The sequence below is a fragment of the Bidens hawaiensis genome, unplaced genomic scaffold (assembly GCF_021521415.1).
Source record: "Bidens hawaiensis isolate Kalapana, Puna unplaced genomic scaffold, B.hawaiensis_p1.1 tig00038581_1, whole genome shotgun sequence".
Lineage (NCBI taxonomy): Eukaryota > Viridiplantae > Streptophyta > Magnoliopsida > Asterales > Asteraceae > Bidens > Bidens hawaiensis.
In genome coordinates, this window is record NW_027505564.1 from 137454 (window position 1) to 163480 (window position 26027).

Sequence of the window (26027 nt, forward strand, 5' to 3'; positions counted from 1 at the left end):
AGATTACTTGTCTAAGATCTTTATTTTTATATAATAAAGCGTGAATTTGATTACAACTTATAATCACAATAATACCGATTCTGATTTTAAAACGATGGCTTTATACATTAAAAATACGTTTGGACACATTAAAAAAATACGCCAACAACATGGCACATATGCTTGATCACAAACATCATATGGTAGGGCTTTCAATTAATTTGGTTGTCACCAGCAAATTATTTTGCTTTAGAAGCATCCGAGATTAACGTGAGAGATTTTTTTATTTGTTTTAATATATAACTTATATGAAAATCAACTTTCTCTTGGTTATTAATCTTAGAGCATGCATAACAGTAGGTTCTTCGTCCTCGTCTTCATAATACAACTAAAAACAGTATTTTCTTAATTTATCTATCTATTTACTAAAACCTTTCACGGCTCATTCTTTATCTCTATCTCTATAATCTTTTTATTTATTTATTATTATTTCTTTCTTTTCTTCAATTTACAATATTAACTACTAATTATTTTGTCTTATTATCCCTTTTTTTTGAAAATTGATTTCTAATTAACTTTTATAGAACGAGTTCAGGTCAATAAAAATGGTCGTTTTGGTTCGGGCTAATACGGGTCATGAACGGCTTCGGGTCAATCTAACGCGAATTATTTAACACCCCTGTAAACAACAATTAGAACTTGAATGAAACCAGAAAACGAGCTCGTGTTGACTTTGACTTTGACATAAAGAGACGACTCGAGTGAAAACATAACAAATAAGAACTATAACAATGAACACATCAAGTCACATGATGAAACTTTAGTAAATGAATTCTAAAGGCAGTGTTTAACATTGTAGCAAAAAGACAGCATTCGGATGCAAGTCCCATTTTTATTACATGTTTCAACAGCATTCGGATCATGAAGAACAAATTTAATTACAAAACACAAACAAATACCAAATAATTTGTAGATAAACATATAGAGAAGATATTTACTGCCAGAATTTGCAGTCTTAAAGATATTTACTGCATATTCGGTTTCAGCATCAAAAACTATTCACATTCTACATACATACAAATGTTTTTGTCGCTCTAATACAACATAAACTTCAACTTTCCATAAACGTATGCACTTGCAGCCTCTCAATACTCTCGAGTCCCAACATCAGCCCGCCATCATGTTGTAAGTTCTTCATTACTCCCCCAGTCCCCCCGCCTATGAAACAACACACTACACCTAACCTTGGTTAGGTGATGTTGATATGTCGAACCAATCCTCTCCTATATCTAAAGAAAGGAAATCATAGCCCGGTGATGCAAGGTAACTTTGCGAATTCACATATTCGCCCCTTGGTGTTTCAGAGTCTGACTCTGGGCGCACATGCTTTGAAGAACTAGAAGTGGTTGTCTTTACGGAATCCACTTCTTCTCTCGTGGCAAAACGACCACCGCTGCCCCTAGGCCTTGTCATGGCATGTTGATGGCGCGACTCATGAATATACGTCTGTAAAATAAAACCAACATAGCGTGTTAGCTACCGTTTTTACGCAACCAAATTCATCGTTAGATTATAAAGTTTTAATTCACCTTACGCTCTTTTATTAATTTCTTTTCAAGCTCTGCTTTTGCACGCGATTTTCTTCGCCGGAGTATCGCGTGGTATTGTTTCGCGTTTACAAAAACAGGCTCTGGTCCTATTTCAGGAGCCAAAGCTATCTTTGTCGGCACGTCTACTGATTTAGGTGGAATCTACCAAGACAGACAATATAAATCAATACATTGATACTGATTATCTTTGAAGATATACAAATGTAGATATATGAAATCATGTATCTTACCATAGGTCGACCGTAAGCTCCCATCATTCGACCATAATATGGATATGGAGCATATCTCTGTACAAGTCAACACAACCAAGAACTTTAAAGATAATCATGAATCCAAACAAAATATATGTAAACTAAATTGACCCGTTTTGACCTTAATCATATAGAAACCTTTTAAAAATGGCCCGTTTTGACCATAAACAAATTGATACCTTTTTAAATGACCCGGCTTGGCTCAACACAAATTGATATCTTTTTTAATATGACCCAGCTGGACCCGAAACAAATTGATACCTTTTTAAAATGACCCAGTTTGGCCCGAAACCAGTTGATACCTATTTAAAATTGACACGGTTTGACTCTAACCAAATTGATACCTTTTTAAAATGACCCATTTTGATCCAAACCAAATTAATACCATTATAAAATCACATGTTTTGACCCGAACCAAGTTGATACATTTTCAAGTGACCCGTTTTGATTTGAACAAAATTGATACCTTTTTGTTTTGACCCGAACCAAAATAAGATCTTTTTTTAAATGGTCTGAACCAGATTGACCCCTTTTAAAAATGACCCGAACCAAATTGATAATTTTGTAAATTTGACCCGTTTTGACCCAACCGATGCAGGCCCGTTACCCGACCCGGCCACTTTGCCACTGATAATATATAACCAACCATAAGGTGTAAGAAACTTACAATGTTATGCCTGAAAAAATCAGGTTGTGGAGCCTGATTTAGGTATCCAGTGTTGACTGGATGCATGTTTGGTTGTGCCTGGTGTTGCTGCTGCTGGTAATTTGTATAAAACTGTTGCTGTCCATATATATCTGAGCTCAAAAATGGAGTTCTAATCAGTATTACAACAATAAAAACATATGACCATATAATGTACTTAACTAATCCATCCAAACATATATTAAGTATCATAATTCATAAGTAGTTAAGTACCTGAAGGAACAGATGGAACATTTAGTGTTGTTTGGCTTACAACATCATGTTCCTCAATTAGAGCACAGCCAGACCGCGATTCCCGGTCTAGTGCGAATGAAGATGGCTGCATGTTATTGAAAGACATGGTGTTTATTAAGCAATGTATAATGCAACAGTAAGTTGTACCTGCATGCAACAATAACCAACATATAATCAATTTCACAACATGAAAATACAATGCATGCTTAAGTACAATAATATTATTAACACTCTTTTGAACCATAAACTCAAACTAAGAGCAATCATGCATGAACGAATACAATTTACAAGTAATTATTAGTAAGAAACTGAAAGTAAGAAACATATACTTGATGGTAAAAAAGTATGGTTTAAAAAATAATAATAATTACCGGATATGGAGAGAAAGTAATTCGATAGTAGGAAATACAGGTGTGAATTTGGATGAAAGGCTGCAATGCAATTTATGGTGTGAATTTGGATGAAAGGCTGTAATGCAATTTATGGAGGTGATTGTCACAGAAATTGGAAACCACGTAACTTTCATATCTACTGGTGGCTTCTGCGTTTTCAATATGTGTTTCCTCTGTTTCTAACCCTAACAGAGGAATATGAGTTATTAAATTATTTTTTTATTGTATTTTTATTTTTTTAAGGTTATGAGTTTTATTGTTTATTTTATGATTAAATTTCCTATTTTTTATTTTGTGGTTCATTTATTTATTTTTTATTTTATGGTTCATTTTTTTTGAATTTTTTCTTTATGGTTCATTTTTTATTCTTTATTTTATGGCTAACCTTTTGTTGTTTATTTATGGTTGTGTGTTTAACTTTTAATTGCTTATTTTATGGTTAGTTTTCTTATTGTTGATTTCATTTGGTAAAAGAATAATTTTATTAAAAGTAAAAGATGGTAGACGTGGAAATGCAAAGATTCTTAGAGATGGAGAGAACATGAGTGTTTTTGAAGGATTATTATAATCTAATATGACGGCAAACAAATGTGTTTATAAGTGTTTTTAACCTTTAGTAATGTGGAGTAAACAATATAGACTATAACCTTGATTTCCCACACTTTGCATTACCAAGAAAATGTTATAGAGGATATATAAAGTTTATAGTGAGGTTCATATACGCTAATGAAGATAAAGCTAAAGGAAAAATGAGAGTCATTTGGAGTGATGTTTGTTAATTGTTATGATAAAAGTGTTAGTTGTTTAGGAATTAAGACTTTAAGAACCATAAACGTTGCTTTGATCTCTAAACATTTATGGAATATAATAAGCAACAAGACTATTGTTCAAAACGGGTCTATTGAAGTAAAACGTGTATGAATAGAATGATATTGATATCGGTGTAGTCATCTCAGCAGGCTCGAAATTTAAAAAAGAAAAGAAAAAAAAAGAATTACATATATGTTTGAAAAAAATTATGTATTCTTAATGTTAAAACCCAATCACCCAATTCATTAAGCTAATTTTTATTAAAAGAAAGATAAAAATAAAAAGTTTACACAACCAAATCATAACCCAATAAAACTAATTTAAAAATCTATCCGTTTAAACTCACTAAAAAACCCCTTTTAGTCAAGGCCTAAACTTTTTCTTGCACTCGGTCCAAAATTTTTTAACAAACCTCATAGACTGTCATGGGTGTCACGTAGTATTACTTCACATGTTTTAAATCTTTTGAGCATAGGCTTACAAGTGATTAAAGGTTTAGTTTTGGTGTCGGCCAATAAAACTTAGTCAAATATTGTGAGAGGTGTAACCAAGTAGTAGATACGTTTACTCTACAAACAGAACATTTCATATAAACTTATTCTAACTTCACACTCTTATTCAAGATTCTGTTATCTAACACTTGTTCACTACTCACCAAACAAAATTCCAACTTAAACGAGTTGAAATTCACCGGCATTATGAACCAACGCTTAATCAAACTAAGCGAACCATCTTACGCATAAACGAAAACCAAACCGATCGTTTATAAAAATTTAAAACCACATGCATTAGTTTCTACTCGAAACCGAATTGACCAATAGCTTAAAGCATAATTAATGAATTATAATAATTACCATGAACCCAAGTAAAATATAATCAACATTTCTTAAATTACAAGACTTCACCATCTTCACCTTCAATTCTAAGTAATCTATAACTCATTTTCAAGAAATGAAGTGGAATCAAACCAAGAAAACTCAAGAATATAAATTGTTTCAATCCAAATCATAGCAATTAATGTACTTTAACAAGTAATAAGCAGAAAAATGAGCACAAAATAGTGAAAACTCAAATGACTATGAATATCAAACAGTGTGTGTGTATGTGTATGGGTACTTATGTTGTTGGTTAAGCACCAAACTACATCAATTATGCAAAGAATTAATGAAATCTATACACTCTTGAGATGAACTTTAACTTGTTGAAAGCAACCCAAGTAGTGTTGTTGGTTCATGGTTAGTAGCATTAGCATCCACCCAATGCATCATCATATCCTCTTCCATTGTATCAGGAAGCATGTTGAGATCAATAAACCCTCGTACTTCACGCACCGGCTCGTTCACTTTTTCTATAAGATTCATATTTGTTTGTTGGTTCAACTTAGCCTCAGCAATCATGTGTGATCTCTTGTGACCTCCCAAAGCCTGCCCACTAGCGAAAACTTTGAAGCAAATTGGACACTCATGTAACTTTGTTGTTGGTAGATTATGATCGAAAAATGACTTGTTTTCGACCGTGTTGTCGTCGTCTTCCGGCTTTGAATCTAGACCTTCCTTTAGTTTCTTGTGACTTGCTTTATGCCCACCAAGAGCTTGATATGAGTGGAAGCTTTTGTTACAAGTCATACACTCAAACTTTCTCTTGTTTGACTCCAATTTGTCATCAAATTCATCATTTTTTGTCACAATTGGTTCAAGATCATCAACAATAATATGGGATTTAGCAACTTTTTTACCCTCAACTTTGGTCAAACTTACAAAAGCAGATGAATTACAATTACCCCATTTGCCCTCATCTCTAGAAAGCATCATCAAACACATAGCAATCTCAGATTCTTGATCTTGTTCAATTTCAGACACAATACTATTATTATTATTATTATTGTTGTTGTTGTTGTTGTTGTTGTTGTTGTTACCATTCATGGAGATTGAAGATGAAGCTGAAGTAATGGTGGTGGTGGTAGTAACAGTAGTGGAAGTAACTGTAAACCTTTTGAGTCTCTTGCTTCTTGATCTCGATTTCTTGATTCGACTCGATTTAGCACCCGAGTTTTCGTTGTCCGAATGACTAGTCCAAGAATCTTGATTCATGTTCTTTTTGTGGTGTTTGTTTGACACTTTTTCAGAATGGCATTTCATGTGCCCAAACAAAGCCTTCCAAGATTGAAAACCTTTACCACATTCTTTACAAAGCTTATCAAGAACCACCAAACAATTATTATTATTATTCTCATTCTCAACTTCACTTGCATCTTTGACTTTTGGAGTCTTTTTTGGATCTTTCCTTAATTCATACCCTAAATCAGTTGAATCCAATCCCTCATTGTTAACAGATGAAAGCTTCTTCATTTGCTTCATCTTCTTCTTCTTCTTCTTCAAATTCTTATCATCATCATGTTCATGATTATTATTATTATTATTATTAATATTATTATTATGAATATGATGATGATGATGATGATGAGACTTCATGTGACCAGCTAAAGATCTACCAGATGGGAAGCTTTGATCACACAACACACATATGTGATGATGAATAACTGAATCTTGATCAGTTTCTTGGATCAAATTCAACATCTTTTAGAACAACTCAGATCAATTGAAGTCAAACCAACCCAAAAACAGAGGATGGTATTCAAGAAAACAGAGGATTCAAGATCAAACTGAAACAATTAACAAAAACCCAGATCAATAAACAATCTTTAACCCAAAATCAACAATCTTTAACCAAAAAGAAACAAACCCATCTCAGATTCACTCAAAGATTCAAGATTTAAAACAAAAACATCAAGAAATCAACTTTCTCTCTCTAGAACAGAGTGTTTCTCTCTCTAGGAAGAAGCTATATTTGGAATTGGATGTGAAGAAGATGAAGAAACCCATGCATGGAAGCAAGGATAGATAAAAAGACAAGGCAGTACGTGTACCCAACTGAGAATCCTACGCCGGTATAACATCCAACGGCTCAGATTCATCCACATTTGATCATCGCTATGGCTGTGGAAGCAAACCAACTGCCCCTTAACTATTCTTTACTTTGTCTTGCTGCTTCCACTCCTCGCCACTTATTCTTCTTTTTTTGTTAACCTCAATTGTCTAAATCCAAACTGTTGTACAAACATTAATGCATAAGTTACAAGTGTTTATAGCATTAGCATCATGGCTTTTGGTATAAGTATTCTTGATCTATGAAAAAGAAAAGGTACTATATAAAATGTTTGGTAAAAGTTATTATTTATATCTAGTGGGTGGAAAATTTTGGGTTTTTTTAGAATTCAGGTTTGATATGTACTTTTGTTACTTTGGGTGGATTTTGATGATAAATTATCTGAGTTGGATGCTCGAGGTTATTAGTTTGAATACTGAGCTCACCTGGGTATATGTCTCACATGTGTTACGTCAGAGAGTTATGCTCTTGTGGCGGCGCGACGACTGTCAAGTGACATTTGGCGGTATGGTTTTCTGAGGGAACATCCAAACCAAACTTTGAGCCAATGTGAATTCGGTTAAGATAACATAGTCCGGCCAGAATGTGGCAACGATAATCTAAAAATTGAAGAGTGTGGTGGCCTAATCACAAAAAAAATGTTGTCGTTTTCAAAAAAAATTTAGGCTAGGCGTTTAGCCTAATGTTACTTGGTTTTGTAATAGATTAATATGTGTTTCTTTTTTTAGAGGTTATGAGTTCAAACCCGTAAAATTATTTTAGAGGTTATGAGTTCAAACCCGTAATTTTACGGTTAGATGGATTTACGAGTAATTATTTTTAATAAAGAAGAAAATCTAGCTCAATAGTTGAAGTTATTTTTAAAAACAAATAATTAAATAAATATGTTTATTTAATTAAAAGTGTGGCAAAGAGGGGCAAGTTGGACATTTGAGCAAAGGGGCCCACTCTGAAGTAGTTCTAGGAATCCACCAGCCTGCACACTTTGAAAGCTCAAAAGCTTTATGAGCTAACCAACTAGTATAAGTTTAATATTCTTTATGTTACAAATTTTTTATTAAGAAAATGGTTTAGAATAATGTGAAATTACATAATTGTAGGAGTTGAAGTATGAGCCAATCATAAAAAGTATAAAGGGAAATGAAATAAAGTAAAAAGGGTGGAAATAAAACATCATCATAGTCAATAATATGTTGGATGGTTGGGGTTGTTTGCTAGTGAAGATATACAACACACAACAAAAGGGTAATAAAACATAACAGTTAACGCATCATGAAAATTGCTCAATAAAGCACGATACAGTAAATGTACACCAAGTTGGTTGGCCCCAAATGAACTAAATTTAGGTGGGATATTGCCACACGACAACATCAACGTCAATATAATACAATACGATATATTCTATGACTGGTTTAAACTTTTTTAAAATTTTTATCTAGAGAATCCATGATCTTGTTATACAATGAGTATGGTTCCACTCCATTGGTGTCTCGAAAACCCATGTGGAATCCATTAAGTATAACGCTTCGATAAGTGTAATAATACTATTACGTACCTATGTCATAATCTTTCTAAGAAAAACTCTCGCCTTTCTCTTAAGTACATATACGAAGGAAAATCCAATAATAACAATAAAATTCTAATATTAATGTATCACGGTTCAAGGGTTAAAACAATGATAATTATCCAATAAGAAATGTTATATTAACTCCATATTAGAATTCTCATCCCTACCGCAAGCATAAAATCCGAGGAAAAGTTGCAAGTTCCCGATGGAATCACTATGTATCTTCTATATTTTGGGGAATGAGATACAAGATATTTATATAAAATGAAAGAAAAATTCACAAAATGATGACTTTTAGTACAATTATATAGACGATAAAAAACTAATGATGAATAAACTCGTGTGATGGTTTACACAAATATAATTTGTGTTAGTTTTCTAAATCACAGTCCATATCCTAAATAATGATTAAGTTATAAGATCAAACAATTTCAATCGTTACTAATTTTCAACAAGTACTTACTAAATATGTATTATGAGGATCAACATATGTTATTTTATTTATTATTAATATACCATTTGTTTGATGGTTTCGTTTGCTGATTGCTAATCTTCCCCGTAATTATTTTTTTACAAGCGACTAAGTCATTACGATTTTTAACCTAAATTTTATGTGAATTTAAATTAAAATAATACGAATTAGAAGGAAATGACAGGTTGAAATTACACAAGTTGGGTGTAACATTATCAAGATGAGACATCAATTCACAACCCTACATGGTCTAAACAAATATTTAAGTAACGTTTATGAAGTTTCAATATAATTTTCTGTAACTTCACAGACCAACTTTTGTTCTCATTGAAAGAGTCTAATCTATAGTTCAATTTATATAGTTCTTTTTTCTAACTTGAAGTAGATATCAAAAACAACTTTTTAACAGCGTTTGAAAATACCACCAAAATCTGAGTAAACCTTTCTGAAACGAGATGTCAATCGTCCATACTTGTTTTAAGTTTTAACAACCTAGACCTGACTTATTCACGAACACCATCAAGTCAAGTTTCGAGTCCATAAGATCTCAAATTACCTATGAGTTGTATTTGACTATTTTATTTATTGGTTTATATTTATTTTATTTTTCAATAAAAATTACTTTGTGTACTACTTACCAAAAAAATGATGTGACATGGTGGCCGGACGGCAGACTCCAGCCGGCTTACCTCATTGCTCCGGCCGGAATGCTAGTGTCATATTAGCTACTACAACAGTTGATATGTAACTTATAAATGGCATTAGCAGGATCCTATTTTTTTTTGGATTTTTTATGCACGTTATCTTGTTGTAAACAAATAATGAATTTATACCCTTTCTAGTCGTACAAGAAAAATGTCATGTTGTGCAAAAACAATTAATTCTTTACTAGAAGATGTTTGATTAAACGATTGGTACTAATTTGAAATGAAGGTTGATATAAAGTAGGTCTTAATTTCCAGGCATTATATTCATAGTTATCGCATTCATGCTAGTTAGCAGTTCCGTCTCCATATCAAGGATATTGTCACTAGCATCAATATCGTCATAACCTTGAAACTTTTTATCCAGGAACTTGTTCAGAAATACCGTAATGAAAGGAAGATAGGAGTTTTCGCTAGGTATTTGACCAAATAAGATCGTCCAATTCTATAGAACCTATCACTAATATATCCCTAGAGAGAGATTAGGCCAAGCGGAGCGAAAAGGGTTTTCGATTAGATGGTAAATGAAAACTATTAGCCCCACACGAAGTTTGTGAATAAGTGATTGTCTGATAATGAGCAAGGAATGTCTTTCTGCTAAAGAAGATGTATTGAACTCATAATTCATTACACACTTTTTATGAATGTCAACCAAGTCTCGTAAGAAAATTGCTCTCGGTTGTTCAATCATTTGATAACCAGAGTCATTCTTTGATAAACGATCATTATGAGTCAGACTTAATAAAATTTGATCAATCATTTTTTCTGTCATTAAGGTGGAGAACTGAACAAAGAATTCTCTTTTTTCATCATCAATCGAATCACTGTTTGCAACACATGATTTTATTTTATCATCAATCCAGTCTTCATTTACGTTTTTTCTTTTTCTTATCAATGAATAGATCTCTTTACTTATATCACTATCAATATGTATAAGTGTTTGAATCAACGTTTTTCGCTTTCTCATATGTGTACTAGATTTATTGAAATTTATACATGTGATATTAATACTTTTTTATTAGATTTATTGAAATTTATACATGTGATATTAATTTTGTAAATATTTTAGTAAAGTCATTCAAGTTATTTTTGTTTTTAAAGCCATTCAATTTTTATATATAAATATTAAAATGCTAAATGAAAAAATGAACCACATATGAATCCTACCTTCCTGCTTACTATTTAATGACTATTTTTTAAAATTAACTTAAATTGGAAGGTGATAGTGAAAGAATTCACTAAACAATAATAATAAACTTTTATAATTAATCAATCTAATTTAAATCAAAAGAAAAAAAAAAGTCACTAAATAATAGCCAGGATTCATATGTGTTTCATTTAAGTTATTTCAACTAAAATATTTTTAACACGGATAAATTCATTTTTACATAAAATTAAGTGACTTTAAAGAAAATTAAGTGAATTTAGTGAAATGCTTTGGAAATTTGTTCGATATTACATGATTTTTTCTCAATTTTAAAAATTAGCATTTATAAAAAAAAAGCACAAATTTTGGAACAAGTAACAAAGGTTGGATGACTTTAGATTAAAAAAATTGAAAAACTTTTTACCATTGAAATAATTTAGTTATATTAAAATAATACTACTAAATATGTATTTGAAGGATTGGTATAAAGTATAGTGTTACCATCGAAATAGTTTTATGGTTTTTATATTATTTTAGTATAAAACATATGATGTCTCTAATAAAAAAATCTACTATTATAATAAATAAAAACCTATTTGTGTCACTGAGCATCTAATTATACCATGGTTGTGCCACTTGGCAAGTTTTTTTCTCAATCATTAAAACTTTTATTCTTTGTTAAAAAAAAGAATAATTAAAAGAGTTAAATGACATTTTAGTACCCGTGGTTTATCTAACTACGCAACTTTAGTATCATTTTTGAATTTATTGCAAATGACTACCTTACGTTTCTAAAACTTGCAATTTTAGTACTTTTTCCTAAGCCTATTTGACAAGGTTTTAATGATTTCACGGTTGCCGAAACCATTAGAACTCGCCTGCTCAAGGTCTTTAGCAGCCGTGAAAAGCTAACCCCAAACAAATAAAATTGATGCTAATCGACGAAACTTGCCTCCAATCTGGTTGGTTTTGACCTGTTGAGCAGGCGACAGGTGATGGAAATCCTAACCCCAAACACATAGAAAAACCCTAATCTTGAACCCCATTCACATCTCGCTGCTACTCAACGCCTCAACTGCTCGACATTGAAAACCCAATTCGCTGTCTTCCCATACGTTTTGAATTGGCGAATTCAGACAGCCGAGCGCCGCCCCTCTGTTCATCCAGCATCATATAGTAGAGAGAGATGTGCGGTGGGTATTGGTGGTCGGCTGGCGGTGGCAGCGGTTTATCTGTCAGGGGTGTGCGGTGGGTCTTGATGGTAGGCTAGGGTTTTTGTTAAATTGGTAAAAGGGGTGGACATGTTTGTTGTAACTGGGAAATTGGTGGATGAAGATGAAAGCATATTTTTGTATAAAAGGAGGAATTTGATTAAAAGAAAAGAAAAGAAAATAATAAAGTTACCAAAGTGCCCCTAACTTAACGGACAAAAATAGACGGAGTTAGTGAAAAGTACTTAAATTGCAAGTTTTAGCAATGTAAGGTAGCCATTTGCAATAAATTCAAAAATGGTACTAAAGTTGCGTAATTGAACAAACCACAAGTACCTAAAATGACACTTAACTCTAATTAAAATTGTTAGACTGAGGGGTGTGGGGCTTCAACGGGGGCGCTAGAGCCCCTCCGCTCGCGCCCCCAGGCGCTAACACCACACCACCAGGGTGCTAGCGGGGCGCTAACGGGGCGCTAGCGGAAAAACATGGCAGGCGTGAGCCGGTTAGCGGGAGAAGAGATAGAGGAGCACACCCTTTGATGTTTTTTGGACCGTTGGGGAGCTGAAAAAACCAAAAAAAAATATATATTTTCTATATAATTATACTCCATTTCACCCATTTTTATACCAAAACTTCAAACCTTCACCCAAAATCAATTCATCTTCTTAACTTTTTTTTAAAAAAATGGCTGGAAATTGGTTCCCAAACCTTGATTCAGATTATCTTGACGACGATTTATGGTCGTCACAACCGATGTTTTATTCGGAGCCGCAAGAATCATCCGGCTTTCAACCATCCAACACACAACCGTCTCCTAACTTTGTTGTTCCGGAGACACAAGAATCACACGGTGAAGCTACGGGACCAAAAAGACGCGCCCACCGGAAAAAACCAGTTGCAACGGACGGGTCGGGACCGGCTTCGACTCCGAGGACGAAACGGAAAGCCACTCCGTGGTCATCGGATGAGAAGGAAGCCTTGTGTCGGGCTTGGATAGTCATTTCTGAGGATCGGCGTTGCGGTAATTGTTTTAACGTTTTTAAAAAAGATTTTTAATAAAAAAGTTAAATAAAAAAGTTAAATGGAAATCTAATTTATTTATTCATTTTGCAGCCGACTACCAACAGAGAAAGATTTTTTGGACAAAGGTTAGGGAGACGTTCTACATGCTCGTTGGGAGTACAGAGCGGAACGCCGATATGATTTCGGGTCGGTGGTCCAAAATCAGAAAATTTGTCGGCTTGTTTACTAATCTTTTCAACAGGAACAGCGGTCGTATGAGACCAAGTGGCAGTGATGATTTGGCGGTTTACAATTTCACGGTCGAATAGTGGAAGCAGGAGTGTTTGCGGAGGTATGGGATGGTGAAGACGTGAGACGATTTAAAGTTGTGGAACAGGTTGAAAAGGTGTTCCAAGTGGGTTGAGCTGGTGGCACCGGACTTTGATGCGGAAGTAGGGCCGAAACGGACTAAAACTAGTTCGTCTGGAGCGTGTAGCACTTCAACCGGGTCGGATTGCCGCGTTAGATTCGACCTAAATATTGCGGAGGAGGAAACGTCTTCACCACCGAGGAGGCGGCCATTGGGAAGGGACGCCAAGGGGAAAAAACCGGCTGAGGGGGAAGCCGTAAACATCGCCAATCTTGTTGAATCCCTCAATAAATTCAACAAAACCATGGAGGTGGTCTCTTATGACAAAAAGGAAAAATCTCGAATGAGAGATTTGGACTTTCTTACTAGAGACTTCAGTAACCTAAATCCGGTCGATCAAATGCTAATGGAAAAGCAAAAGGAACGTATCCGAAAGAGGTTGATCGGAGAAGACCAAGCCGAAGAATAAGAATGATGTTTCTTTTTAGTACTTTAATTTTTATTTTATTTTTAGATATTAATGTGTGTTTTTTTTAATAATTTATGAGTTTTTTTAATAATACGTTGTTTGAATATATTTATAAAAAATAAAAAAAAAATTTCGCTGGAGCCCCTCCACACCAGGGGCCAGGGGCTCCAACACCCCCCTTATCCAGTTTCTCTCTCTGCCACACGTCATAATATTATTGGTTCTTGCCCCCACTAAAGCCCCCACACCCCTTAGTCTTAAATGGTAATTGAACCTTTCTTTAAATATGTTTCTCCTATTATTATTAGTTAATTAAATAAGCAAGGATTTGAACCTAACACCTCCATTTTGGAAGGGTGAACACCATACCACTAGACCATTAGGTCATGGGTCATCTCCATGGACATGTGAGAGTGCATATTATTCTTCCATGTATAAGAAAATGAAATACTTTGTTTATTTATTATTTTCATTGTTACTATTATATAAATAACAAAATAAAAGAACTTTAGCTTAAAGAACAAGTATTCGGTTTTTATCAGTTCAACAATTTTGTATTTTTTATAAGTAATCATTAATAATAATATAATTCTTAATCCTTAACATAATAAATACAAATGTGGTTGTGTCACTTAATATCTAATTAGACCATCTTGTGCCACTTGACACATATTTAAGTTAAAAAAAACTATATCAATTTCATTCCATATTCTTCAAGGAAGATGTTAATAATAAAACTAAATTAATAAGGAAACCAACTATTAGGCCATCAAACTAAATTAATAAGGAAACCAACTATTAGGCCATCAAACTAAAAAAACTATATCAAGTTCATCCCATATTCTTTGTGTTCTTATTAATGGATATAGGATATCAAACTAAATTAACAATTAATATGAGGCCATTGGGTATAAAACAAAGATAAAACTATTAGGAACACAAAGATAAAGCTAAATTAACAGTTTGATATTCTATATCCATTGTAAGAACACAAAGTGAAGAGGTAGGTCCCAGCAGAGCCCAGTTGGACCCGCAAGACTCACCTTAAACAGGAACGTCTGCGCAGAGACCAACTGGATCCGCAGGACCAACCATGCTCAGAGAAGTGACGTCCTTACGCGCAGTATGCAAGCTGGTCCCGCAGGAAATGCCTCCCATGGTGAAGGACTCCGCCTGTTCCCGCAGCCTCGGATACAAGCCATGAGGGAAGGCCACCCGCGCAGCATGGCTACACGCACTAGGTACTTAGCTCTCGATCATTCAGTGTCACCTGAAGGAATGAGCAAAGCCGGGAGCAATCCCGCACAGAGGCGGGAGGGGGAATACTCCCGCCCAAATAAGCCAGTCTATACTGAAGGACCTTTCACTGTACCTGACGAGGTATGGGCGAAAGATCTGATCAGGGATACGACAGCTCACTGATACAGTATGGCGAGCAGCATGCTCCTGTACTGTATCACTATTAAGCCGCTGCCTACTCACCAACTACTGTCATACCACGTGCGTAGCCGGCAGTTGGTGGAAAGGGAATAGTATACAGCAGGCCTGGTCGCTATCAGCCGCTGCCTACCCACCAACTACCAGCAGGGCACGTGCGTAGGCTACTGTTGATGAACAGGAACACTGTTGCAGCCGGCCATACCTCCTTGGAAACCTACATTCGGCTATAAATACCCCAAATGGTATGATCATCTGGTATGATCCAACAACATATCTTACTACATTATCATCATATTATACCTGATATCTGCTCTAGCAATCTCTTAATATACTTTTATATTTAAAGAGCAATCTAGTCTGATTCTCACGCCGGAGGGTGGTCACAAGGAGGAACCCCCCCCTTCTCAGTGACGAGCTCACGGTGTCTGTTTTGCAGGTTATCAGAAGAACCATCTTCCAAGGGTCTAACCCCTCGTGGGAAACAGCTATCCAACCCCCAGGTTACCAGTAATCTGCCCGGGGTCCGGTTAGTGTTTCTTCACAAAGATAAAACTATTAGGTCATTGGATATAACATCTTTTAACTTCATATAAGCACCATATTTTTCTCTCTTTCACACTATCTCATGCAAAGGAAATTGTTTAATCCTTTTAACTCCATTTCACTTATATTAATCGTTAATTTAGTATATTCTTCTTTGCCTTTTAACCTATTAAAAACATAATCCATGCTCCATTTTTAACAAATTTAACACAAGCGAGGAGTGGTTTAATCCACTTTTAAAGTGTCATGCCATATCTTAATTTATGTTGGGGTTATAGTATACCCCATGACCTTATAACATGCATTTGTCATCAAACTAAGCATGATACATTGTGTATGGTTGCTTAGTTTTAAAAATATTTCATGCTATCCGGACTATAAATGTTGTACAGTTTGATATCCTATATCCATTATTAAGAACACAAAGATAAAACGGATGACATGAAATACATGTAGAGACAAATACAGTTAAGTTACATATAAAACTATAAATGTACATAGAAATATTTAGAGATTTAGGAATATAAATATGTATATGTATCAGTGACGGCCCAACCATTTGGGAGGCCTAAAGCGAAGTAAAAATTAAGAGGTCTTTCGTGTTGTCTTTATTCGATTAGCTTTTGAAATTATTTAATTTATTTTATTCATTAACAAAAATTAATCCGTTAACTGTAAAACACAATTCAAACCCATCTTTTTATATCCAACTACAAAATATAATAAGTAATTTAATTGGTTACAAGAAAAAAAATCCAACTTTAAATTACGTTTGATAAATTTGATACAAATATGTCTTACAGTCTTAGTACACACTTGTGTAAGTACCAAAAAAGTTATCTTTATCATACAAATACTAGCAAGAAAATTACCAAGAGACGAGGAACATTCTAAACTTTAAAGTAAATATAATAAATCTCATGTTTATAGTAATTTATTTAAAACGAGGCCTTAAAAATTTGGGGGCCTAAAGCCCTAGCTTTACTTGCTTAGCTTGTCGGGCCGGCCCTGGTATGTATGTATGTATATATGTATGTATGTACACACACCATATCGTTTAATATGCAATTTGTTATACTGTAAATTGCATATTTATATAAACAATTTAACACGTTATTTGTGTTTTACATTGTGTCGTCGTTGAAATTTATTTATCCTAACACGTGTGCACACGGGATCTTAGCCTATTAAATAATATAGAAGCCTTGACGTTGAAGTCGAAGTCGAAGTCGAAGATGGCCCAGTGACTGTGTATGGTTCTCCATTCACATACACATGTACTTCAGGCATAAAGTACACACATACAAATCAAGATTGCTATGATGCTATCTTTATTTTGACTCATCAACCAGCTGCTTAGTGTACATATATTTATGCATCAAGTACAACCCAGTGTCCCATGTATATGTAGTTCCTTTTTGACTTATATAATCGTGTTAAGTACAAGTACTCATGCACGAAGTACAAACTTATCAACTTTAAAACCAGTTCCATGGTTCGTGTAAGCCTTAAAGTTAAACCCAAGTTTTAATAATCAGATCGGAGAATGGGTTATTCAATTTAGATTTGAAAACTTTAGAACCTTGTCTGATGTTCGATACGATGGGATATTCTCATATTCCTAACAGATCCGAATCAATCATAATTCAATTCAGATCTTGGATAAAATTCGAATAATTCGAAATTAACTAAATAACAATTTTTTTTCTATTTTTTTGTCTTACAATCACAATAAATATACAAAACCGAAAATTACAATTTAGTCTTGAATACAAATTTAAATAACATGCAAAGCCAGTAAAATGCCACTTAAAACATGTTTTATTCCGAATAATCCAAACAATTTGAACTTTAAAATTCATATCCGAATCCGATCCGAATTTGAATTAAAAATTTGGATATTCAGGTCGGTTTATTTAAATTTCGGATTCAGATTTCTTGAACATCTCTAAGAAGGGTACAACCCAAGGGGATATTTAGTTAGGCCAGGCACATAATGGGTGTAATTAAAGTATTAATAAATGTTGGTTTTCAAAAGTCCCATAGCTGTCCTAACTTGTCTCGTGAATGGTTACCATGATATATAGTTCGATCTAATAGCCAAGTTCAAATCTATCAAACCTAAAAGAAATTATTTATTTTTTTATTTTAAGTCTTTTGTAAAAGAAATTGTATATTTTATTCTTATAGTTACATGTGCTACCATAAAAAAAATAGTCTAATAAATCTGTATATTTCATCTGGTATTGGTGCATAATATGACAAAAGTTAATATCAAAGAGCTTTAGAAAAATCTTTTTATTCCAAATTGATAAGATAATTCATCTGATATTATTATTTGTGATCAATATATGTTTGTAAACAAACACAATGATATTGATAGATAGCAAGAGGAACACAAAATGTGTATTAATTTGTTACAAAAAAAAAATGTTTACAATAATTCTTTTGTCAATCAACAACCTTTTCTCCTAATATTAATTTTGCTCCATTACTTACTAATTTTTCAGGTCCAGCCCTTTGATTAATTACAAAAAACATATCACAAAGATTTGCAAAAGGATAACTGAACCTGTTAACTTAAGTATACCCCTTTAAGTGAATAGTTTCTAATACTAACCAGGGGTAATTCCGTAATTGTACAATCAAAAATTGAACATAAGCTACTAACCATTATGCTAATCTGAGCTTTTGTTATCATCTGTGGTTTCAAAATCCCAAGATTCAACACCAAATACCTCCTCAATCATTGATCCTGTGGGCAAGAACTCGGTTTTAGTTCCTGCAGACGAGAAGTATCCGACATCCCACACTCGTGCGTCCAAAGGTTCAAACGTAAATTCGTGGTTTACCCATGATTTGTTGGCTTTAATATTACACGGTGTGCCTGCGGTATCAGATGACGTGCATGAATCGTACAGGAAATCATGTCCTCCATCTCCGCTTTCATCAGCATTGGTTTTCTCCGACGTCGAGTCAAAACTACAACTTTTATGTAACTTACTAGACTGTGAATCATTGTGATCGTTTTCAGTATCGTTATCAATATCATAACCATGCGGCTCATCGTCATCACTGTCGGCGTTCATTGGATCAACTCTGTTCTGCTCTCGTCTTCTACGCAGCATGAAGACGTTAAAATAGTAACTAACAATCTCTTGACTGTTGCGGGAAGGAAACTCGGCTGCAAGACAGTTCCCAAAGTTCTACCTGATGTCACAGGGTTCGAAAACACAACTTCTTGGAACAACTGCTCATCGTCTTCGGTCCATTTCTCAGCAACCGCTTCGCCCATATCATCAAACCCTAAATCGACAAACGATTTAAGTCCAATTCTTGCCACTAGATTCTCCCTTGCTTCTTTAATATGTCGTTCAACACATTCAGTAGACCCCATATTTAGACAGTCTCAATCGATTCTTCCTTCTGCAATGGTTTCATTGTCATGTATGATTTCATTATCAGGCACTGGGATGACAGAAGACTCTAAAAATTTAACCTCATATCCATCAAATCCATGCCATTCAGGTATGTCGGCTTGATATTCAGGTCCAACCAAGACTTGTTTCATCGGAGGATGCTATAAAAGGTAAGAATAGGCATGGGATGTCGGAGGAGGTACCGCTTCTGACAAGGTGTCTTCTTCAGTAACCGTGCTGCTGGCCCATGAAGATGTGGAAAGGCGGCCCGGATGAGTACAATCAACATCCTTTGTGGAACACACGGGATGATCAGTAAACTTCCCACTTAAAAATCCATTTTCAACTTCGATATTTGGTCTAAAGGTGTAGCCCGCGTCTTTATCTATCATAGTAACAAACACTCTCAGTAAAATGCCACAACTTTAAAGATTAAAGATAAATATGCAGCAAAACATAAATATTTACAACCGCGTTCTAAACATAAAAAATTAAAAACTGAAGCTTTCCACCACACACCTGACTGTATCTGCGCACTGTCCTTAGTAAATTGCAAACAAGGAACCAAATCAAAACCATGTTCCAACTTCAAGTGTTTGGGAGAAACATTGTATTCCTCTTCATACAATTGTCGTTTCTGCACCATTATTTCTCTGCGAAGACGACATTCAAAAACGTTATTTTAAAAAACTATGGAACCCGAAACGGTCAACCGAATTCCATTCCAGCTGACAAAAATACCACTAACATTATAGCTTGACTTAAAAGTTTCCACACATTACCTTAAACAATCAAATATGACAAAAATGAATAAATTATTTTCAAGAATAATTATAAATAGCACATTCTAGGTAAAGTGTGAGTGTGGGACTCATCAGTAACTCAAGAAAGTTTATTGCTTTAAAATGGTATAAGGTGTAAAACATAATTAATAACCTGGCAAAAAAGAATCTTGAACCACATGTGTGAAGTCAAACCATAAAATAAATAAAATAAAATCACTTAAATTTCTGAAAAATAAAATAACTTAAATTTAAAAAAAAAAAAAATTACTTCCAAGATTCTAATTTGATCAGTAAAGAATCATGTAAATAAATAATAGAAACAAATTCTTTGATTTAAAAATTTTATACCTTCGAGTCAGCAGAACCCTAATTTGACCCGGTCAAAATAAATCAAATTTTTAGGGCAAAATCCTGAAACCCTAATCCCCAATTTCAAAGAATTCAAGAATCGTACATACAAATCAAAAATAAAATCAATCAATTGAACAAAGATTCAAGACTCAATTCACAAACCCTAGATCGACAACAAAAACCCCAAATTGATTCCAGATCTGTAAAATCAAGGCAAAAACAAAACAACCCGGAACAGAAAACCAACGATTTGATACGAAGAGATGATAGATCTGATGACAAATCAACGAAAAACAAAACCCTGACCTAGAAATCGATTAACTCAACGGCAGGTTACGAAAAACAGCTCGATCGATAGAAGAGGAAGTGAATCGGAAGGATCCGGAGTCAATTCGGGCGTTGAGAGTGAATCGAAATCGAATTTGGGAATTAGGGTTTGAAAAGAGAGATTTAAAATAATTGGGGATCGCACGAGAAAGGTAAAGTTGTGGTCAGCGAATTATGTAACCAGTTGTTTGAAAATAAAATGTGAAATTACGGGAAAGGGTATGCGGCGAATTGTATTTATGTGACACGGTGGTTTGTTATTACACTTCGTCTGGAGGGTGTTTTGGGTATTTTGTCCCAAACACGATTAATACACGTTGAACATGGGGTTCAATAGTCTAATATGGCGACTCAATAGTTCACAAACGAAAGTGATTATTATAAAAAATATTTAAATAATGAAAATACTGAGATTTGGATTACTTGCTTTGTGTTCATATTCGGATTATACGATTATAGTTAGAACTGGTATATTTGACACGAATACATATTTTAGTCATGTTTGGATTTAATGATGTAATCCACGATTCTAATAAATTATGACTCTGTATAAAATTCTTTGAAAACTAGATGCTGTCGTATGATTTATTAGTTAAATTGATATTGTAGTAATTGTAAGTTTAGTTATTAGCTAATAGACAATATAAAAATGGGTTGGCCGATTATATATTAACTAGACGAAAATGACATGAAATTGTCAATTCAATCTATGTCCTGTTCCTCTAGTGGTTAACTGAGTTATGTACCTGACTAGTTGAATACTTGAATTAACAAATTCGACAATCAGTCCATCAAGTAGGAAAATGATATCATAACTTAAAAAGGTGTTTTACTAATGTGTAGAAGAGAAGTCTTTTCACGCATATAGTACACAATATATTAATCTTATGTGCATCAGTGCATGTACTCGTTAATCATTAATGTTTTAAAACCCGGATTTTGCTTTACTAGTTTACTAGTTAGACAAGTTTTAAAAACCCGTCAACATTATAATTCATCATTTATTTTAAATTAGCTCCATAGGAAGTTATGTATCATTAATAATGAGTGACATATGTATTCACTATTATTGAGCATAAAATTATAAGCTAGATCTCCTTGAATTCAATTGGTATGTTAATATTACAAACCCAACACCAGACATACCAGGTTGACTTCTGAAAGGTATAGACATGCTAATAAGACATTAAACCATAAGCCATGTCAACGTTAACTCCAAAAGCAAACAACAAAACACTATGAAAAAGAGCCTAGGTGCACAATCCATATGGATGTGCACCAAGTGGCATGAGAAGTGGTGCAAGGCTGCATCCATCACATATGCATACTTGTTACATTTTCAAATATGACCCATAATCACAAACTTGATTTTTACTTAACAAAATGATGAAATTTGGTTAAGCATCTTTGTCAAAAAAAACGGCAGGCCTGACTCAGCCGCTACATGGGACGTGTGGCCTTCAAAACCGCCATACTCATTATGGATAATACACAGACCGTGTGACGTGTGCCCACACACTATACGGCCATTTTTTGCTTATTCAGTTTTAGTCCTTTGACTTTATACTCAAGAATGATTAAAACTTAGCCCCTCTACTTATTAACGAGTTTTCAAACTCCATAGAATACAAGGACATACGTTCCAGTTCTAAATTTACAATCTCATACGCTTGGTGTTCAGAAGACGCAAATTAAGTAGACTTCGCTGTGCTCAACCAAAACTTCAACCTAGGCCTCCTTGACCCATGAAACAAGATGTTTCAGATCTTCTCAGTAATGTGTGGTTCCTAGACCCGTTGACACCTTGCAGTCTCGCACGCGCGGTCTGTGAAAAATCAAAGGAAGAGTCTACAAGGAGTTGGAGTCAACATAAGCAACACACATCAAGTATTGATTCAGTGTTACAGTAATCCCCCCGAAAACTACCCAACTTGGTATCTCACCGAACATTAGTAAAGAACATGAAGGATGCAACTAAACATGTCTCCCTGCAAATGCCACTTCATTGCCAGGATTATTATTTCCAAAATACATTGCTACTTTGTCTTATAAAGCGCAGAGCATGACAACGTTAAGAAACCAGAGCACCATTTTGATCTTACTCTATTAAGGCCAATCAGAAAACTAGCAAGACAAACTTTACCTGCTACAACTGATCCTTGAATATCTTTATACATCAGAGTCATTTACAACAAATTTTATTAACTTAGTCACCAATTATTCATATTTACTGCACACTTCAGAAAATATAACTGTAACAGATTATAGATCAACACCCTCATCAAGGCCTTTAGAACCGATCATCACATTTGAATCTATTTGTTTGTCAAATTTCTTTCTTCTTCGATCTTCAAACTCGTTAAATCCTTCCATCTGACAGTGAATGCCATTTATTTAGACCATATAATTTTTTTGGCTTAAACTGAATGTATGGGAATCAAAGATTACCTGTTGGAATTGATCCATTGATATGGGATTGCCATGCAGAGAAATATTCTGTAGAGTCTTGCATTCTTTCAATAAACTTGGAGGAATCTGCAACGAAAACGATGCAAAAAGATTCATCAAAACAAATTCTTTTTTTATCAAAGATAATACTTTGCAAGAAAGCTACCTGTTTCAGATTGTTATGGTCTAAGCACAGTGATTTCAGATGAACGAGACTGCAAACCGAAGTAGGAAGTTCTTCTATGGAATTTTCTGAACGAGAACACATTTTGAAACTTTGAAAGTAAAGCTAACGTAAAGAAATAAAATATAAAGCAAAATGAGAAATACCATTTGCTTGTAGTTCTTCTAAAGAAAAGCAGCTCCCTATAGAATCTGGAAGAGCCTTCAGTTTATTATTTGACACGTTTAGTAGCAACAACTGCATTTTAAAAGAACTTAAAATGAATGTTACAACAAAGATATGCAATACAAGTGAATAACAATGACATTTGAAGTATATGTAGTTAATATTCAAATAAAGAATGTTATAGTGAGTTACTTACATTGCGCAAGCTTCCTAGGGTTTCAGGCAGGCTGGTTAAAAGGTTCCCAGATATGGATAACCGCTCAAGTCTCACCAACTGACCAACTGAACCACAGAGCATTAAGAAATTACAATTTGCATACGTTTGTATTATTAGTTAGTAAAAGTTGCATAAGTCTCTAGGCGCGGCCAGGTTCGTCGACTGGGGAGTTGCGAGTATTCGGCCTAGGAGGAGAGTACTCGGACATGGTAAATTATAAAGAAATTACATTTGGGAATTATATATATGTTAACTATCATTAGTTACTAATATTTATAACAAAATACTTGAATATCGACATAAATCAAAAGGCTAAATATTTAAATACTAAAGTATTTAAAAATTAAATGTTCATTCTTTAATACTATAAGCATAGTAATAATTTAATTCTCGTCTTTCACAGGATCTCCATGAAAAACAGCAAAAATCCAACAAGTACCGGTGAAAAATAACGAAAACCGGTAAAAACAGCGAAAATACAACTTGATCAAGTTATCCGAGTTTAACCGTCTAGTTCCCTACTCAGAGTTGAATCAAATTGCCTCGGCACCCTACCGAGTTGCAAGTACATGCTGAGTACTCAGCCGCCAAGACCGTTTTTTACAACATTTTACAAGTTTAAGTTTTGATTAGTGACACAGATAAAGATACCTTCATCAGGAAAAGTGGTGAGTCGATTCCCATCAAGCATGATGAACTTTATAGACTGAAGCTTCCCGATATTCATCGGAAGACGCTCGATTACATTATTTGCCAAAATCTGAACATAAGATGCCACAATGTCAAGCATCTAAATCTTAAATGACAGAAATACTTACAGAACTGATATGTTGTAAGAAAACACAGACATAATGATGAAAATATTCAGATTTTACCAGCCTCTGAATATTCATTAGCTTGTTGATCTCCTCTGGGACATCAACTGCAATAGCCACAAGAAAGAAATAATTGGACTGCAGAGCATGATTAATTAAGAGTAAATGATGTTCCAAAAACAAATCATTACCTAATTTATTGTGTGTTAGATCAAGCGTCCGTACAGATTTTCCCAGGTCCAGCACTTCATCAGGAAATGACTGTTACACCAATCACACCAAATCAATATATTAAGCATAGGGCTTTAAATGAACCAAACATCCGGCGAACTATTCCGTGGGAAGTTCGTTTATATAAACAAACATGAACAAAAAATTCCGTACGATTAACCGAATGAACAAACACGAACAGAGGCCATGTTCATTCACTTGTGTTCGTCAACGTTCGATAAGGTGTTCGCTTACGTCCGTTTATATTCATTAATTCTTGTTTATTTATATTTGTTCATTATTACTTTTTTAATGACTTCTCTAACTTTATAATATAGATATATATAAAATTATTAACCATTAAACAAAAACATATATGAGTATTACGTGATTAATTTATAAGTAATTAATATATGAATATGAATGTTAAAAAAACACCAACACAAACTTGACCGAACCGTTGACTCTGACCATTCTCGGTTAGCCAAATAAATAAATAAACGAACAAACTCAAACAAAAAATCCCATTCAGTTAGACGCACTTTTCGTAAACCGTTCGCTTGTCTGATTAAAACTAAATAAACAAACAAACATGAACAAAGCCTTGTTCGGTTTGAAACATCAGTAAACCTAATGGTTTAATCCAACCTAATCAATATATAATTGAAGAGCATATAAACTACCTATTCTGTTCTATTAACCAATTGGAAGATAAAAATAAACATAGTTAATTATTAAATATTAATAATTTATATCTACAGTAAAAACTAAAAAGAGTATACATGCCTTTAATTTACCGTCTTGTAAGGCTACAATGCCAGTGGCTTGCCATCTGGACAATCGGCTGGCTTTGGAGCCGGCTCCCTTGCTGGCAAAACATCCCATTCTCCGGCGTCTGATGGCTTCCGGCTAGACTTTAATCGGCTTAATAAAATAAAATAAACAAGGTGGACTTGTTTGACTTTTAGATCGGTGATGTGTGGCCCACACGGCGCGCCAACGTAACGCAATATATAGCCCGGATACTAGTAGGATAGCCAGTGTGTTGCGGCAGGTGTTACGACTTATGTTAAATTCAATTTTAGTTGTTGCTAAAATTGTACACGTTTTGTTGTGTATTACCGGTTAGCGGTGGGTAAAAAAACCGGTTAACTGAACTGACTCGAAAATCGAACCAAAACCGATTATATAGAAACCGGTTTGGAACCGATTGAAACGTAGGTTCAGAACCGGCTTGTAATTTTCTCCAC

The 26027-nt window shown here is 34.3% G+C and overlaps 3 protein-coding genes and 1 long non-coding RNA gene across 4 annotated transcripts; all 4 read right to left on the bottom strand.

Annotated features, from left to right (window-relative positions):
• Positions 1–1218: 1218 nt before the first annotated feature.
• Positions 1219–2886, bottom strand: LOC143613976 (nuclear transcription factor Y subunit A-9-like). Its single transcript, XM_077087544.1, has 5 exons — positions 2760–2886; positions 2508–2638; positions 1820–1876; positions 1569–1730; positions 1219–1485 (listed from the first exon to the last, which is right to left on the bottom strand). The coding sequence occupies exons 1-5, from the start codon at positions 2884–2886 to the stop codon at positions 1219–1221; spliced, it is 744 nt and encodes a 247-aa protein (XP_076943659.1).
• A 2194-nt stretch (positions 2887–5080) lies between these two features.
• On the bottom strand, positions 5081–6813 carry LOC143613968 (uncharacterized). The gene has a single exon (XM_077087538.1). The coding sequence runs from the start codon at positions 6556–6558 to the stop codon at positions 5176–5178; it is 1383 nt and encodes a 460-aa protein (XP_076943653.1). The 5' UTR covers positions 6559–6813; the 3' UTR covers positions 5081–5175.
• An 11496-nt stretch (positions 6814–18309) lies between these two features.
• Positions 18310–21120, bottom strand: LOC143613966 (uncharacterized). The gene is made up of 3 exons (XR_013150217.1): positions 20409–21120; positions 19795–19928; positions 18310–19660 (listed from the first exon to the last, which is right to left on the bottom strand). It is a non-coding gene; the product is annotated as an uncharacterized LOC143613966 (long non-coding RNA).
• Positions 21121–22875: 1755 nt separating this feature from the next.
• On the bottom strand, positions 22876–25754 carry LOC143613962 (plant intracellular Ras-group-related LRR protein 7-like). Its single transcript, XM_077087533.1, has 9 exons — positions 25546–25754; positions 24759–24828; positions 24628–24674; positions 24404–24512; positions 23732–23817; positions 23517–23607; positions 23353–23438; positions 23187–23273; positions 22876–23111 (listed from the first exon to the last, which is right to left on the bottom strand). Exons 1-9 carry the CDS (start codon positions 25660–25662, stop codon positions 23001–23003), a joined length of 804 nt encoding a protein of 267 aa, XP_076943648.1. The 5' UTR covers positions 25663–25754; the 3' UTR covers positions 22876–23000.
• Positions 25755–26027: the final 273 nt, after the last annotated feature.